The sequence below is a fragment of the Canis aureus genome, chromosome 25 (genome assembly GCF_053574225.1).
Source record: "Canis aureus isolate CA01 chromosome 25, VMU_Caureus_v.1.0, whole genome shotgun sequence".
Taxonomy (NCBI): Eukaryota; Metazoa; Chordata; class Mammalia; order Carnivora; family Canidae; genus Canis; species Canis aureus.
Window position 1 is genome coordinate 37,115,070 of NC_135635.1, and position 17,901 is coordinate 37,132,970.

The 17,901-nt window shown below is 34.8% G+C and overlaps 1 protein-coding gene across 3 annotated transcripts; it reads left to right on the forward strand.

Annotated features, from left to right (window-relative positions):
- Positions 1-5,070: 5,070 nt before the first annotated feature.
- Positions 5,071-13,443, forward strand: LOC144297256 (C-type lectin domain family 2 member F-like). Of its 3 annotated transcripts, none has more exons than XM_077871106.1 (5): positions 5,071-5,234; positions 5,746-5,838; positions 10,041-10,228; positions 11,052-11,158; positions 13,292-13,443. In XM_077871106.1, exons 1-5 carry the CDS (start codon positions 5,168-5,170, stop codon positions 13,404-13,406), a joined length of 570 nt encoding a protein of 189 aa, XP_077727232.1. In that variant the 5' UTR covers positions 5,071-5,167; the 3' UTR covers positions 13,407-13,443. The 3 variants fall into 3 exon arrangements, with proteins under 3 accessions (XP_077727232.1, XP_077727234.1, XP_077727233.1); XM_077871107.1 differs by lacking the exon at positions 5,071-5,234 and adding an exon at positions 5,531-5,666; XM_077871108.1 differs by lacking the exon at positions 5,746-5,838 and having other exon boundaries at positions 5,074-5,234.
- The last annotated feature ends 4,458 nt before the right edge of the window (positions 13,444-17,901 follow it).

Genomic DNA, 17,901 nt, shown 5'->3' on the forward strand with positions numbered 1-17,901 from the left:
CCTGATAGTATTTACACTGCCTATCAGATGTGCTTTGCTAAACGGAACTCTGGTTATTCACAGTGGGTGCTTGCTTGACACACATCCTGTTTCACATCTCCATGTTTCTTCACTGTTTCTGTTACCCTTCAAATAAACAGCCTGCACTCAATTCTTCGGGTCCTATGTTGTCTTTTCCCACTTTTCCCATTTTCCCTTTCACGAGTCCTTTCTGCCCTTGAAAGGGTAGCAATCCATCTTTCCTTTGCTGCATAGTCCTCTCCTACCCTCTGTCCCTAAGGGCTCTCTGATAGGCAAAAGCAGAGGACTGAGAAAAACCCCAAACCAAGCCCCTGGAGCTCTTATCAACTTAAAAGATAAGACAAAATCTTGTGACCTAAGTAGGGATGTCAGATAAAATGCAATACCTCTAGTTAATTTTGAAACTCTGATTAAAAGTGTTTTTTTTTTTCAAAGTAAGTATGCCTCATGCAACATTTTCATTTGTTGCATTTGCAATATTTGTTGTTGATCTGAAATTCAAATTTGACTGGGAATTCTATATTTTAATTTGCTAAATCTGGTTGGTCACCCTATACATAAACCTAAGGGGAGGTTGACTAGAAAAACAGGAACAAATATATATATATATATATATATATATATATATATATATATATATATAGGCTGCAAAAACTCTTCAGTGAGAAGGAAGGTTTATCCTGACCACCCACCCTGACATATGTTCTCCCTACCCCTCTGCACACATATCAGTTGACCCCTACATTACTTCATTTCATGTTTTTTCTTCATATTTATCAAGTATTTAGGTGCCCAGTTAATATTTTCCAGGCGACTGAAAGGCGTCAGGAAATTCATTGTGTTTACAGAATGGCTTGCTGCTAATACTTTGGACTCTGGCCTTCATAAGTCACAGAAAGCTGACTGAATGAAGCAAGTGCATAGCCACTGATATGTTTTCCAGGTCAGTTTGTTAGGAAAAGAAACCTCATGGCACAAACTTCTAAATCCAGGCTGTCACAGCAAGTGAAGTAAAATAGTACAAAACTGAAGCATGTGTATTTATACACTGGAATGCTTTTCCCATCTTAACTATTTTGAAGTGTACAGTTTAGGAGTGTTAAGTACAGTTACATTGTTGAGCAACCAGTCTCAAAAACTCTTTTCATGTTGCAAAACTGAACTTTATACTCCTTGAGAAACAACTTTCCCCCCGTACCTGGCTATCATCCTACTGTTGTCTCTTTGAATTGGACTAGTCTAGTACCCTCATATAAGTGGAGTCATAAAGTGTTTGTTTTTTCATTACTGGCTTATTTCACTTAGCATTATGTCCTCAAGACTCATCCATGTTGTCAGAATTTTCTGCCTTTTTAAAGATGAAGAATATTCCACTGTATGTGTAAGTCACATTTTATTAATTCACTCATCAACAGATCCTTGGGATACTTTCACCTTTTGGCTATTGTGAATAGTGCTGTTATGAGGTTTGCAAATATCTCTTAAAAATCCTGTTTTTAATTCTTTGAGAATATATACCCAGGAATAGAATTACTGGATCATGCAGTAATGCAATGCTTAATTTTTGAAGGACTACCATACTGTTTTCCATAGCATTTGCACCATTTTACATTCCCACTAATATTTAGCAGGGGGTCTACATTGTAGTAATAAATCCTTAATGCCCTAATCACCAGATTGAGTAGACAAAAATAAACATGGGTGGGAGATACACACACCTACACTCCATTATGGAAGCTCCTCCCCCCATTATCTCATCTAAATCCAATTACCGGGATGTGTGGATGGCTCAGCTGTTGAGCGTCTGCCTTTGGCTCAGGCCATGATCCCAGAGTTCCAGGATCGAATCCTGCATCGTGCTCCCTGCATGGAGCCTGCTTCTCCTTCTGCCTGTGTCTCTGTGTGTCTCTCATGAATAAATAAATAAAATATTTTTAAAAAATCCAATTGCCTATCAAAAATTTCATTTCCTAATACCATCACATTAGGAAGGTAGGGTTTCAACATATGAATTTTGTAAGTACACAGTCCATAATATATGTGTAAAGTATATATGTACATGATGTATGTTTATGTATATATGTGTATATATTTTTATTTTTATAAGTACCTTTGCAAAAGAATGTCTGTATGTATTAGGGGTGATTGTGTATTACTTTTTATGGTCTGATTGCACAAATTTCAGATGTCCTGATTTAATTAAATGACACCAACTCAAATTTTAGTTTTACAGTATACTTATGCATATTTATATTTACAGTGTATTTACTCTAATTGTATAAAGTAAAAGCTTCACTGCTAGTTTTTCAGCCTACAAGTCACGATGTGTGAAACAGATACGCATTGTGAACAATGACCAGTCATGTCATGTCCTTGTAAGTCTGTCAATGATTGATTAGTGTGCATCTGTCTTTAGTTAAGTATAAACTTATGTTACCTCTTCATCTCACAGTGATAAATTATTTGATATTTTACAAAATTTAAGCAAAAGAGGGAACTAGCTAGTCAATTATGAAAATGCAGCAAAGCAACAAAAAGCAGTAATGCTGAAAGTCAAAGTCAAATAGAAAATAGAAAGACAAGTAGAAAGAAATAGATTGTCATGAACATGTTACTTCTACTTTTGGACAGATTGTAGATATGTAGTCAGAGGAATTTTGAAAGCAATATTCTACAAAAACAAGGGACATGGTTGTGATGAAAAAGATGGAGATGTCCCAGAGAAATTATATCCATAAAAATTTTATATAAAAGGGATTCTCAGAGATATTTCATGACATTCCAAATGCAAAAAAATAAAATGTTGAAAGCCCATTCAAACTTAGAAGTATGAAAGTTTAAGAAAGCATAGAAAAGATACTGGCTCCATATTACACAGCAAGAAGCAAGGCTGCTCAAAGTACTCCGGTCTTTTTAATTAAAAAAATGTATTGAAGTATAGTTGATATACAATATTATACTAGTTTCAGGTGTACAATATAGTAATTTGACAATTCTACGCATTACCCAATGCTCACCACAGTAAGTGTAATTACCATGTGTCACCATACCAAGTTATTTTAATATTACTGACCATATTCCCTATGCTTTACTTTTCATCCCTGTGACTTATTGGTTTTACAAGTAGAAGTTTGTAAACTTCACCATTAGTATTCTCCATCCGCCTTTACCCTGGAACCTCAGTTTATTATATTTATGAGTCTGTTTTTGTTTTAGATTCCACATATAAGTGAAATCATATGGTATTTATCTTTGTCATTCTTATTTCATTCAGAATAATACCTTCTAGGTCCATTCATGTTGTCACAAATGGCAAGATTTCATCATTTTTATGGCTAAGTAATTTTCTATTGTGTATATGCTATATCTTCATTATCCATTCATCTATCAATGGACATTTAAGTTGCTTCCATATCTTGGCTATTATAAATAAAACTGCAGTGAACATAGCTGTGCACATAACTTTTCAAATTAGTATTTTCATTCTTTGCATAAATACCCAACAATGGAATTACTGGATTGTATATTTCTATTTTTAATTTTTTGAGGATCTTCCAAACTGTTTTCCACAGTAGTTACACCAATTTACATTCCCACCAACAGTTCATGAAAGTTCCTTTTTCTCTACATTCTTATCAACATTTGTTATTTCTTGTCTGTTCAATACTAGCCATTCTGACAGGTGTAAGCTGATATCTCATTATGGTTTTGATTTGCATTTTCCTGATGATTAGTGACATTGGGCCTCTTTTCATGTGTCTCTTGGACATCTGTGTGTCTTCTTTGGCAATATCTATTCAGATTCTTTGCCCATTTAAAAATATGATTATTTAGGCTTTTTTGGTGTTAAGTTGTATGAATTCTTCATATATTTTGGTTATTAATCCTTTATCAGATATAACATTTGCAACTATCTTCTCCCATTCAGTAGGTTGTCTTTTCATTTTGTTGATGGATTCCTTTGCTGTGCAAAAGCTTTTTAGTTTGATGTAGCAAATAGTTTATATTTGCTTTGCTTCCCTTGCCTGAGAAGGCATATCTGGAAAAACGTTGGTAAGACTAATGTCCATCAAATTCTATCTATGCTTTTTTTTTAAGATTTATTTATTTATTCATGATAGATGTAGAGAGAGAAAGAGAGAGGCATGAGACACAGGAGGACGGAGAAGCAGGCTCCACGCCAGGAGCCCGACGTGGGACTCGATCCCGGGATTCCAGGATCGCTCCCTGGGCCAAAGGCAGGCGCCAAACCGCTGAGCCATGCAGGGGATCCCCCGGGGATCCCCCTCTATCTTCGCTTTCTTTTAGGAGTTTTATGGTTTTGTGTTTTACATTTAGGTCCTTAATCCATTTGAGTATATTTTTATATATGGTGTAGGACAGTGGTACAGTTTTATTTTTAAAGTACCTTTTGTAAGTTTTCAGGCTTTTTAAAAAAATAAAAGCATTTGAATTCTCAGTGTTTCTGATGTTTTAAGTACAATGTTCTTAAAAATAGTTTTATAGTATTTTTTATCCCCTGTATGTTTTTGAGGGAGATTAACAGGGTTTTGAATATTTTTTAAAAATTTTAAGTCCAGGAACAATAATAATTTTCCCCTCTGATTATTAAAATAGTATGGCATCATTTTAGCTTCTGTGTCATTTTTATCATCCTATTCCACTGTGCAAAGGGAGGACTACCTGTATATGAAACAAACTTTCATTCAAATACTATGAAAATATGTAAAAACATGTTTCTTTATATCAAATTTTCCTAAGCAGTCCACAGGTAAACTTAGAACTTAAAAATTAAGAAGAATAGAAAAAAAAAATGTATTTTAAAAAGTCGGGAGAAAAGTCACCTTGTGGTTCTGGCAAACATGCACAGGTTACAATATGTTGTAAAACTTTATTTGTGATTTTTAGGGAGACTATATAAAGGCACCCCAAATGAGGAGTATGGGACTCTTCCTGTTCAGGAGAGTTAGCAGGTGGGAGGTAAGGAGCTAATCAGAGACTGAATTCTCAGAGTCCTCTCGGCGGTCCAGCCAATCCCAGGCTGTTGAGCCCACGCCCCCGGTAAAAGGGTAGCAGTTGGTGCTTGCCTGCAAGCCGTTACTGTTCCAGCCTCCTAGCCCAACAGCCTTTTCCATGAGCCTTGGAGATGGAAGGCGAAGCGATTGAAAATACGGATGGGGTGGAGGTTGTGGAGCAGGAGGTCAAGAGGCCAGGTAAGGGGGGCCACAGATCTTGCCCTCGGGTATAAGAACTGAGCCTCCCGTGATTATCCTAGCTTCTTTTCTTGATTCTCAGCTTGTGTTCTTTGATTGTTCATAATCTGGCCTTTAAATAAAAAGGGCCATCATTTCATTAATGAAAAAAAAGACTTCAAAGAAATGGTGGATCCACCCCTCTCCACCTGATTTTTCCCCCTTGGAAGAGGCAGCAATAAAAAATACCAGGATGAAGTTTGGTTTTCTGTTCTGGATCCAAGGCAAGAAGATTGAGTAAGTAAAGTAGTTATCAGAAATGGCTCTAAAAAGTGGAGCCAAAGCACTTTTGAGACTTGCTGCTGAGAAATTAGCTCTGAAAACCCTTTCTCACTCTTCTGATATTAATTGCTGTATTGTGAAGAGTAGCACATATAGAAGATAGAGAAAAAGGTAAATTTTACTTGAGTTTTCTGTTTCCTTGCTTGTTGCTTTTCTATAGAATATAAACAATGACATGAATCTTCCTTAGGTATAATAACGAAGAAAATGCTAGTCATGTCAAGTATGATATGTGGAGGCATTGTTTTTCTTCTTTGGGCAATGTTAGGATTTCCTAGAAAATGTAAGTAAACAATTTCTGCTAAAAATATGTAAACTGTATTATCATTGCTTCAGTCTGATACCACTGACTAGCCTCTTCTTCCCTAACATTGAACAATTGGAATCAGAAAGCATTCTCCCAGCCAGAGCATCTAATTGCTTTTCTAACCTAGTCATCTGCTTTGCCTTCTATAAAGATTATTCTTTTCTTAAGTGTATTTATCTATTTATTAAAGTCATCTCTACACCCCAATGTGGGGCTCCAATTTCCAACCCTCAGATGAAGAGTCACATACTCTACCAGATGCCCTATAGAAAGATTACTCTGTTAATATCTATTGAACTTTAGGCATAGTACCAGGAAATGATGCCACCGAAATTTTAAAAAAAAATGAGGAGGGATATTGGACTGAAAGGAATTAATCTTTGATGGAAGAAACAAGCATGTAAGCAAATACTAACAATAAAATAATTGCTAAATAGAAGAATGTTCAATATGAAGAAGAAGAGGAGATTATAAGTCTGCTTTTGGTAGTCAAGCAAGACTTTGGGAAGAAAAAGGTATTTGTCCTGAACCTTAAAGTCAAGCAGGCATTTATGAGAGAATGCCTTAGATGAGAGAAAGAACATGAGTGTCAGAATCCTATCAAGTGTAAATGTGATAGAGTTCAAAAGAAGTGGGTGAGGATTAGCAGTTGTATCACCTTTCCCTTACAGCATTAATTATCTTATGTCCATAGATAATTAGTTTATACTTTCTTCTTTTTTTCCAGACTTTAATGGCTCTTTCTTCATCTTCACTCTCAAGTCTATATTTTTGCTTTCCATTTTACCTCATAAATTATAATAATTATAGAAATTATAAGAAAACTTCCCAATTCTCTCATGACCATGACTACTTTCTTACCTTTATCCCTACCCATATACTCTGTCTAGAATCTTGGTACTGTAGAGTGAGCATTCATGTTCTACACTAGTTTCTGTAGCTTCTCACCCAATCAGCTATATGACTATAATATTCCTCTCTCTCTCTCCTACATTATAGCTTTTTCACCCACACCTGCAACATCCCCATCAGCAATGGGGATACATTATGGTGACATCTCTCTCTCCTACCTTAAAAAAATTCATTAGTCTTCACTCTTTAGCTACCAATTTCTTTCTTTTTCCTTCGTTACAGCAACACCCTTGAAAAAAATTTTTGCTAAGTTGTTCTGTCTTCCCGTTTTCTGTTAAATTTACTCTGGTCAGGCTCCACTTCCTTTTTCTTCTGCTGAATTTGTCTTTCAAGCTCATTGGCAACTTCTGCATTGCTAAATACATTCGATTCTCAGTTTTCCTCTTATTTGACTTCTTTGCAGCATCCAGCAGTCTCTCCTCCTGGAAATAATTTATTCATTTGTCTTCCAAGACACCATTCTCCCATGGTTTGCTTTCTTCCTAACTTATTGCTTCTCCCAGTTTTCATTTGCTTATTCTTTCATTTATCCCTGACATCTTAATTTTGGGGTGCCCTGGGGCTCAGTCTCTGAACAGATCCCTTCTTTATCTACGCTTGCACCTTTGGCAATCTGAACCATACTATACTTACAACTTAGTCACATAAATTCTGATGACCTCCAAATACATATCTCCAATCTGGGTCTCTTCTCTGGATTCCAAATTTTTAAATCCACCGAGTGGACTGTCTAATAAACTTCTCACTTAACATTGTCCCAGCTAAAATCTTAGTCTGTCTCTCTCTCACACAACCCCTTCTATCTGTGATCTTCCTTATTTCAAAAAATAGCAACTTTGTCTTTCTAATTTTTAAACAAACCTTATAGTCGTATTTGACTCTTTTTTTTTCCTCCCTCCCATATTCCCCCAAATAATCAGCAAATTCTTCCTGGTCTTTCAAAATATAATAGAATTTGTGTACTTTTCACTACTTCTGCTATCATCTTGTACCTAGCCAACATCTTCTTTTCTAAATGTTCTTCCTTCTTCTGCCCTTTACCTCTTATAGCAAAGTTGTCCCGTGAAAAAATGTGAGCCACAAATGTAATTTATATTTTAGAAGCTGCACTGAAAAAGTAAAACGCAAATGAAATAGTTTTCATTGCATTTTTCATTTAACCCAGTGTGAAAAGTAAAATAAAACGGAATCTTTTATGTCAAGGTGTTTTAAAATGTATCCAGGAGGTCATTAAGAAGGTGGGCCTTTACATATGTCCTCCTGAACTTTTGAGCTGGGCCTAACCCCAAATATTCCAAGGACTCTGCAAAAACTCCTGCAACTTGCTACAGTTACAGACTTCTGCTCATTGAAAGCTTTAGCCACCAATTATGCTTAGCCAAGAGTAGTTTTCTGCTACCAGCACCAATTAAAATTCTTTGTAAACAATATATACAAACATTCCTTTTTTTGTCTTTAAAATCCCCTGACTTTTGCTCCCTAGTCGGATGCTATTTGGATTGCTACTCAAATCTATATACCCTGAATTGCAATTCTTTGCTTTAAAAAAATGTTTTTGCTTAATTATTGCCTCCTGACAATTTTAGGTTAACATTTTACCATGTATCAATGATATTTTTAAAAATTTTGCACTTTTAAAAAAGTTTTTGATATTAAGTGTGTATTTTATACTTACAGGACATTTAGAGTTGGATTAGCCATATTTCAAATGATCAATGGCCGTGTGTCGCTAGTGGCTAAATTACTGGACAGTACACTTCTAGAATATGTTTTAAACAAATTTTCAAAACCAAATCAGACATGCTTAAAATACTGCAATAGTTTTTCATTCCTTGGCATGATGCCAAAATCTTGCCAGCGGTCCACAAGACTCTGTTGGATTCACTCACCCAATTACCTTTGTGATTTTATCCCCTATTACTTTTCCCTTCACTCAGTCTTCTTCAGTCATACAAGCATCCTCACAATTTTGAGAAAAGCCAGGCATTTCACCTTGGCCTTTGTACAGTTTCTTCTCTTTGCTGGGGATGATCTTCCCCTATACATGCATATCCCTCGTTAGCCTACCTCCTTCAAGTGTTTAGTAAAATTACCCTCTGGTTAAATCCTATCCTGACGACTGCATTAAAATTGCAATTCTTTCCACCAGTAATCCTAACCTCCTTTACTCTAATATATTTTATAGCAAACTATATAATTTAGTAGATATGTGAGTCCCATAAAAGCAAGGATTTTTTGTATGTTATGTACACTATTGTATTCCTAGACATACAGAAATATCTGGTACATGATAGAAGCTCAACTGGTAGTTGATGAATGAATGAATTAGTGAATGAATGATAAAACTTGAGTTTTCTGGTAACCCAGGTTCTGAACCAAGCACTTGAGTTTTGTACTATATTAGCTATTTATTTAAACTTGAAACTTTAAAATTATTTTGAACTTACAGGTAATTTTGGTGACCCGATTTTTCCACTTGGCTTTAATACCAGGGCTCATATGAATTGTCCTACACCGCTGGTTTCTTGTCTTGTTTGAAAATTCTCTTATTCATAGGCTTGACTATGAAGCAGTAATTTATTTCAACTGTGAAGAGGTGTCCTTTTGGTGAGCCTTGTTTTTCTCAGGGCTATACCTTACCAAGTAACTTCATCTAACTAGTTGCATGCAATAAGTTGGAAAATAAAAAGTGGATAGTAGAAAGGTAGTAAAATTCCAAATATTTTTCCTTGCATTGTTTTGTGTTTAAAAACAAAGCAACAACCTTAACTTCTGAGGGAAAGCTATTCTTTTTTGGGGGGTGGGGGGGGAAGCTGTTCTTGAAAGACAATCTAGTCTCAATTAAGCCAGCAATAGGAAGCCAGTCCTCTAATGTTACGTGTATAGACAATTGGTTTATGTACATTGAGACATGTCCCAGGCACTTCAGCAAATTATAGGAAAAGAAATAAATGAATAGAGAAAATCCCAGTATTATAAATAAATGGGCAGAAACTGGCTAGAGATGATTGAGTTTCTTTGTTTGTTTGTCCACTATTGCTATCTTAAATAATGCATACACCTGCATTCTTCAATGCTGATTTCTTTCATGCTATGTTCTTGATCTTTTCTTCTTCTGAGTTGACTTTTGAAGTTAAATAATTTAAATTGAATATGGAAGTAAAATATATTTCCTCAATCTGAAATATATCTTTTATTCTGAGGGTTAAGACTCATCCTTTCTCTTACACTTTCTTCATTTTTTTCCACCACTGTGTTAATTTTAGTTAAAAATCCAAAGATATTTGAAGACAATACATGCTCTGAGGATGAAACTATATGTCCAAAAGGCTGGAACCAAATCCGTAATAATTGCTTCTTTCAATCTGAATATGAAAAAACTTGGATAGATGGCCAAGCAAACTGCATAGCCTATCGTGGATCTCTGGCCATATTCAACTCCAAGAATGAAGTGGTTAGATTTCTCCTTTGCAATATAAATCTCATTTAATTTATTAAGTAGCTATTCTATGACAGGTATACTTCAAGGGTGTGATCTATCAGTCAACAAAACAAAGATTTTGCCTTTATGAAGCTTGCATCCCAAAGGAAGAGACAGGGAATGAAAAATAATCATAATAAATGTATGTAAATTACATAGTACATGAGAAGTTAGTAAATTTTGATATATGTATATATGCATATTTATATACATAAATAAAATATATGTATGATATAGAGATACATAAGTGATATTGAGTCTCTAAGTGGGTAGGCTGCAAGCTAGATAATCTTTTCTCATTGAGATAATGATACTAAGCAAAACTGTAAAGTGGAAAAGAGAGTTAGTCTGAGGAATGAATATCTGGGGGATAAGCTTCCCAGGAAGAAGAAACATGTAGAAGATGGACCGTAAGGTAGGTATATGCCTGGAATATTTAAGGAATAGAAAAAATAAAAACCAGCCAATGTGCCTAGAGTGTGAGAGCAAGTGAGGGATGCAGATGGTTAGGGTTTTGGAGGCTATAGTAAATACTTTGGTTTTCCTTTAAGTAAAATAGGGAGATATTGCAGAACATAAAAGTGTAACATGATCTGAGATAAATTTTAAAGGAATCATTTTCTTTACTGTGATGAGTTAGTGAGTGGTAAATATGAAAGCAGAGTGCCATGGTAGAAGGCTGTTGCAATAACCCTAGCAAGAGAATAATGGGCCCAAAGAAGGGCCATAGCACTGGAGGTAGTGAGAATGAGAAAACTAGGAGACATCCACTATAGTACCCTGTGTTTCATAAAAGGAATCTTTGATGCCTTACCTGGGACCTTCTTCATATTGGATTGGACTAAAGAAGCTAAATGCAAGCACACCCTGGATGTGGGCAAATGAAGATGCATTCAACAATTGGTAAGCCTTAATAACATTTATTATTAAATGTGTTAAGCATGGTACAGATTCTAAGTCTATAATCAGCTACCTCTATAGTTTCCTCCACATTATCTCCCAAAAAGACTGTCAATATATAGATGCCCAAGAGAACCTTCAGACAAATATATAGCCCTTATGAGGGTTTGGCATCAAATATAAACATCTCCTTTTATATGGTATGTTGGACTGTATATACTACATGTGTACCACAGGTGTTCTTTTTATCCAAGACTAAACAAAAACTAGTTTGATCCTTGCCTCTTTCCACTTGAGGACTTGCTTCTGTTTGTTTGTTTGTTGTTGCTGTGGACTACCATTGATAGGGGAGTCCGAGAGAGTATATTCAAGCCTACACTTTCCACACTGAAAGTGTGTCCTGAAAATGGTGTCCTGAAATGGAAGAGGTTGAGTGTGAGAGACAAAACATATGCTCTAGATGACCTTCATTTAACATTTTCAAACTTTTCTATGTTCCTTAGCTTGGAGAACTTAATTATACTTCTTGCCTCCATTTTTGTTTTTAAAACATGTAACTTTTTCAACTTCAGAGAGAAGAAGGCAAAATAAAGAATATTGAGGTCCCATGGAGGGAACCTCTAGCTGCAATTTATTTAGCACCTACTATAAATAGGAACTGTACTAGTTTTGTGGCATTTTGTGCTACATACTATATGAAGCATATGACATGATAAATAGCAGGATTTTCTAATAATAGAGAAATTTCTGTTATCATTGTTTGAGGTGAAAATACACACACAATGATTTGAGGATAATAATATAGCCAACTTTGAAAAATATAAGAAAAAGTATGACATAAATTGAACTTTCAGCCTACCAAACTTAATACTCATAGTATTTTCTAGAGAGAAAATATTGGCAGTTTAATATGATTATTATATATTGTATACAGTCCCACTTAAAAAAAGATGAGGAAGAAGTAAAAACTAGAAGTTGGGTAAAGATGGTATATTAGTTGTCGTGGCAACTGCAACAAATATTGTAGACTAGACAGTGTACACAAGAGTTCTAGAGACTAGAAATCCCAGATCAGGGTTTCAGGTGGGTTTATTTCTTCTGAGGCTTCTCTCCTTGTCTTGTAGATAGTCATCTTCTCCCTCTGTGCCTTCACATGGTCCTCCCTCTTTGTACATGCCTATTTCATCCAAATTTCTTTTTATGAGGACACCAGTAATGTTGGATTAGAGCTCTAGAGATCTCATTTTAACTTAATCACCTCCCTAAACACTTCATCTCTTAATATGATTGAGCTACTAGGGGTTAGGTCATATGAATTTGGAAAGGACATAATTAAGCCCATAAAAATTGGCACTAGGATATGCCTAGGCACAGAAATAGACATATATTTTGGAAATAAACAGGATAAAAGTTTGAAGGTACCCTAAAAGAAAAGTGTACACCAGTGAGTGATACAAAGTTCACCAGAAAATGAAGTTGCTAAAAGCATTTTAATTGCCATAGAACTAGAAATCCATCATAACTCAACGTTCTTTTTCTTTTCCTCATTTTGAATTTTCAATTGCATATGTTTCATATGACCTAAAATAGAAATTTAGAAAATATTTTCTAGATATTTTATGATTATTTACATTTTTCATAGTCCATCAAGTAAAGAAAACATATTTCAGTATTACTATGCTACTGGTTTCATAAAATGGATAATTGAACATCTACTTCAGCCTTAAGATAGATCAGTTTTTAAATATGTGCAGGAGGAGGAGGAGTCAATAAAAATATCAGTTATACTTTCCCTGTATATGATCTTTAAATGGCTAAATATATTTATTTTTATTCTTATGTACAAAAGGAAGAATCTAATCCTTCACAAAGTGATTTGCAATGTTTACTACATTGTAAAACCATATTAAGTTCCAGAATTCTTTGTTGTTATGGCAGCGAAGTTCCTTGGTGTTTGTTTCTTCCCCCACCATCTTCCTGAGGTGATGAAGAGGAGACAAGCAGTTCATTGCACTCCCTCTACTCTTTTTTCATTGCATATTTTGAAACATGATCACCAAAGTTACATATTTTAGGCTGTGCTTAGTTATGTTTCATGAGGTTCAGTAAATAATTAATCTTCTTATTTTGTTCCAGGTTCAAAATTGAAGGAAATGGAACGTGTGCCTTCATGTTTAAGAAGGGCATAAGCAGTACCAGCTGTGATGATGCAATAAAATATATATGCAGCAGAGAAGCCCTTTGTCTTTAGATAAAGGGTCCCCCATAATAAAATAATTAAAGAAAAATGATCTTTTATGCATTATAAATTCATATGGATATATTTTCCTTCCCATTAAACATATGTTTTAAGTTGCTTGATGAAATTTTAGATGACCTTTATCTTCATTGAAATAACTTAGATCTGAGAAGTCAAGAAGCTAAACTGAATTTTTACATGATATTGCTAAACCACATTAGTCGATGCGTCGAAGCCTAAGGGTGTAATGGTGGTCTTTGTTCATGACTGACTTAACAGCATGCTTCAGTGAAACAGATTGTAGGGTAAAGAGAAACGAGTGCAAGATTCCCCTACTTATCTGAAATTCAATTAAATATACCTACAAAAGATAAGAGATAAGGCATGAAGTGAGCGCTGGGTGTTCCATTCAACCTTCAGTGGTATGTAGCTCATTTAGAACTCAGAAAGAAGGCCATGGGAGAAGTAATCAGAGATTAATTAGGATTTGTTACTTTGCATCACCGTCAGAGACCAAATCCCCTGAAAATAAATTTATACAATTTTTTACGGTTTCCTAGATTTTTATTCAAGCCACTGAGCTGAAGAATTGTATTACATGGATTTGTTCTTGCTGAAACCACTGAAGGAATTGGGTTTTGGGATATGTCATGGTGAGCAAAACATGAATATTTAGAGAGTAGAATGTGAGGAAAAAGCCCTGGAGACTTGAAGAAATCATGGAGATTTCTCTGGTCTTTCACAGATCAGGAATCTAAGGGACCAAAAGTGAAGATCGACATCTAGTTTTCATTAAAAATTTGTGCACATTTTAATATTTAAATGTATATTTTCTTTTACATTTGTAAGCATAACAGGTAATTATGTTTTGAGAATATTTCATATCAATTTTTCTTAAATAATAAGCAAATGAAAGATTATTTTAGGCTTTGCTAAACTATTTGATTGCCTCTGTCAGGCTTGGGAGGAAAGAGTAATTGCAATACAAAATGTGAGGTGCTTTAATATATGTGTATGCATAATTGTAAGAGAGCATGTAAGGGGAGAAAAGTTCAAGGTCACTGGATGCTTCCCAGCCCTTTCTGTGCCCAGCATACTTTGTCATTAATAGCCTTCCAAAGAAAATGAGGAATTTATGTGTTCCTACAAGACCAATAAAGAATATCCAATGAAGAGAGTTCATGTAACTTTCCAGAAGTCCAAGAAGCAAATTCTGGACCCAAGATTAGAATCAGGTCTTTCTGATTCCAAAAGTAGCTCTTTCCAAATGTCCACAAGGCATGGACCAACTATCCTAATATGATTAAGTAAAACTTAGTGGATGTTCAGTAGTGTCTGTATATAAGCTTCTCAATTTTGCAGAAATAAACAGGGAGCTGACTCTGCACAGAACACTGAGACATGCACAGAATTTGATTGTCATAAATTTGTATAACAAATCCATAGAGAAATGCTGATTCTTACCATTAAGGTGGATCAGTAACCTAACCAATGAATGACTTAAAATGATTTAAAAATAACTGAAAATGATTTAAAAGCATAATACATCTTCATACACAGAATCTTCAAAGAATATACAGTTCTATTTTAGTTTGCATGTATGCTATAAAATCCATAAGTAGATTTTAAAGTGATAGATGTATCAGAACATGTGTGTATGTGTATGTGTGGGCGTGTGTGGGTGTGAGTGGGCAGATGGATCGATAGATAATAGATGATAGATAGAGAGATAGATAGATAGATAATAGAAGATAGAGACTTGACATAAATGCCAGGTGTCATCATTCTAAGTATTCTCCATGTAGTACTTCATTCAATCATTGTAACATTCCTACAGGTAAGTATACTTTTGTTCTCAATTTTGTAGAAGAAAGAACTGAGCAACAGAGTTTAAGCAGCTTTCTCAAGGTCACATTAATAACGAACTGTCTTTGAACCTATATAGACTGAATAATGTGTGTGTGTAATTACTAGGAAATATTTGATTTTCTATAAAAATAAGGAATGAGATAAAGGAGTGCCATAATAAAATAAATATGATTTTCCATGTGTCTTACTAAATATGCTACATGGAATATTTTTATTTTTTGAGGACAAAAATATTTTGTCAATTTCATGATACTTTTATGTGTATACACTTAAGGATGAGTCAATTTTCCATTTTTATCTTAATGAGCCTGTTTACTTTTATCTCTCATCTGAACTGGTGTGACTGTTTACTCACACTGCTTCTCCTTGGATTAAATGAGTAAGTTGATTGCCAACTGTTTCACTATTGTTAGACATAGAAACCTTCTCGTGATAGATGTATACAAGTCACCTTCTAGTTCTCTCATGTTGATCTCGTCAATCACCACACTTGCTATGATCACTCCAGAGCGGCATGTTGCATGGCATGATAACTAGATATACAGGACAAGTAAGTTTCCTTGAGTGAGGGAGAATGAAGGGAAAAGAAAAAACCCAAGATACAGGACAGCCTAAAAATGCTGACCCCTTATAGAGGAAAACTACTAAAGTTTATGAGGCAGAGGAAGCATTTCTGTAAAGTAATGCAAAATTTGGGAGAACGTATGGAATTTTATCTCTCTGAGAGAAAGCTTGCAAATATGAAGATATCTGGGGTGAATTTTATAGTGTGTGTATTATATCACAATACAAAGGTTTTTTTAAATGTACTTTTACAAAAAGAGAAGTTACTTACCACAGTTTTGCCCAGTCCTGTAAACAAGATTGCTTTCCCTGTCTCGGCCTGCACAGACCAAGGATAGACAGAAATAGCTAATGTCTTGCTACGATGAGTGAAGATGTTTCCAAATGTTTGTACTTGGGTCAGCTTGACTTTCAGAATCATTAGGTATCCTTTGTCTTTTGCTGATATTATAGGAAATCATCATCTTAATATTATAGAAAATAGAAAATCTGGAAAGTGGCTTGAAGATATGTAATGAGGCTGAAGAGGGCATTTGAAGAAGTGTAAAGATTAACTGAGTGTAGCAGAAATTTCTATACCAGAATATTCTTAGTGATAATATCTCTGTTTTACAAGGCACTCCATTTTAATTTTGAGAAATTTTGATTAGAAAGATCTTTATTTAATAAATATATGTAATCCCACTGATTATTTACTTAAAAGTGGTTCAAATGCTAAATTATATTTTCTACCACAATAAAATAAATTCAGTCTTTCTTTTCAGCATAGCTTTTGAATACTCATCACATATGCTCAGGAGGGCTGAGTGATTTTTTGGCTCTAGAACATGTAATAATTGTCCAAAGACCAGATGCAAGAAAGCAAAAACAAAAAGCAAAAACTGTCCCCAAATGCATTTTCTTTTTTGTATCCTTGCACTGCTTTATCTCCCAAATGCAAATCTTGAGCCTTACCACTCACCGTTTATGCACACTTATGCACACACACTCACACTTGCATGCACATAGAGTAGCCTTAGAACTCCAAAGGAGTTTCTAGCAGTCCTTTGCATTAATTTCTCAAATCTATGTGCTTTTTCCTCACTTCTGTACTTTTCTCTGGGGTTTTTGTTTTTAAGGGTGGAAGCAGATATCTGTGGAATGCTGTTTTCTCATACACCTAGACACGTTCAAGTATGAATTGTTATCTAATTTTTCATATCAGATAGAATTTGTATCCTCATGCCACTGAATAGGTCTCTTTGGTATCATTGAAAAATAACAAAACAATAAATTTGTGTGTTTAAAAAGTTCAGAACTATGGTATATAAAGGAGCCCCAGAAAGTGTAAGAAGTGTAAGAGTATGTGAAGTGTAAGAGGATGGACATACTCTTAGCAGTAGCAGAAGAAAAAATACATAACTGAAGAAAAATATGAGCCTAAAATTTGAAAAAGCATATGCAGTGCTGAGCAAAAATGATTAAAAGATTTTTTTATAATTTAATAATAGATACTAAATTTCAAAACATCAATAATAAAGGGAAAGTCTTGAAGCCCTCAAAGAGTAGGAAAACACACAAATCAAATGAACTCCAAGATAATGAAAATCTTTCTCTGGATGGTAGATCTCTCATCAGCAGCTGCATAAAGAGGATAGAGAAACTCTTTCACATTCATAAAAGAGAAAATGTTTAAATTCAGTTTTTAAATTTAGTCTATCAGTTGTTGGAGAAAATTTTCAGATGTAAAACTTTAAAATAATTGCTACTCATAGACCCTCTCTAAATGTATTCACAGAAAATAGAATCAAAAATACAGAAAGAAGTAAGCCAGTCGGAGAAGGACAAACATTATATGTTCTCATTCATTTGGGGAATATAAATAATAGTGAAAGGGAATATAAGGGAAGGGAGAAGAAATGTGTGGGAAATATCAGAAAGGGAGACAGAACGTAAAGACTGCTAACTCTGGGAAACGAACTAGGGGTGGTAGAAGGGGAGGAGGGCGGGGGGTGGGAGTGAATGGGTGACGGGCACTGGGGGTTATTCTGTATGTTAGTAAATTGAACACCAATAAAAAATAAATTAAAAAAAA

Excerpts from the sequence above, each read along its gene's own strand:
- LOC144297256 (XM_077871106.1), top strand. The coding sequence starts at position 5,168 with ATGGAAGGCGAAGCGATTGAAAATACGGATGGGGTGGAGGTTGTGGAG. Across the intron at positions 5,235-5,745 it reads GCAGGAGGTCAAGAGGCCAG|GTATAATAACGAAGAAAATG; the intron begins GTAAGGGGGGCC and ends AATCTTCCTTAG. Across the intron at positions 11,159-13,291 it reads GAAGATGCATTCAACAATTG|GTTCAAAATTGAAGGAAATG; the intron begins GTAAGCCTTAAT and ends ATTTTGTTCCAG.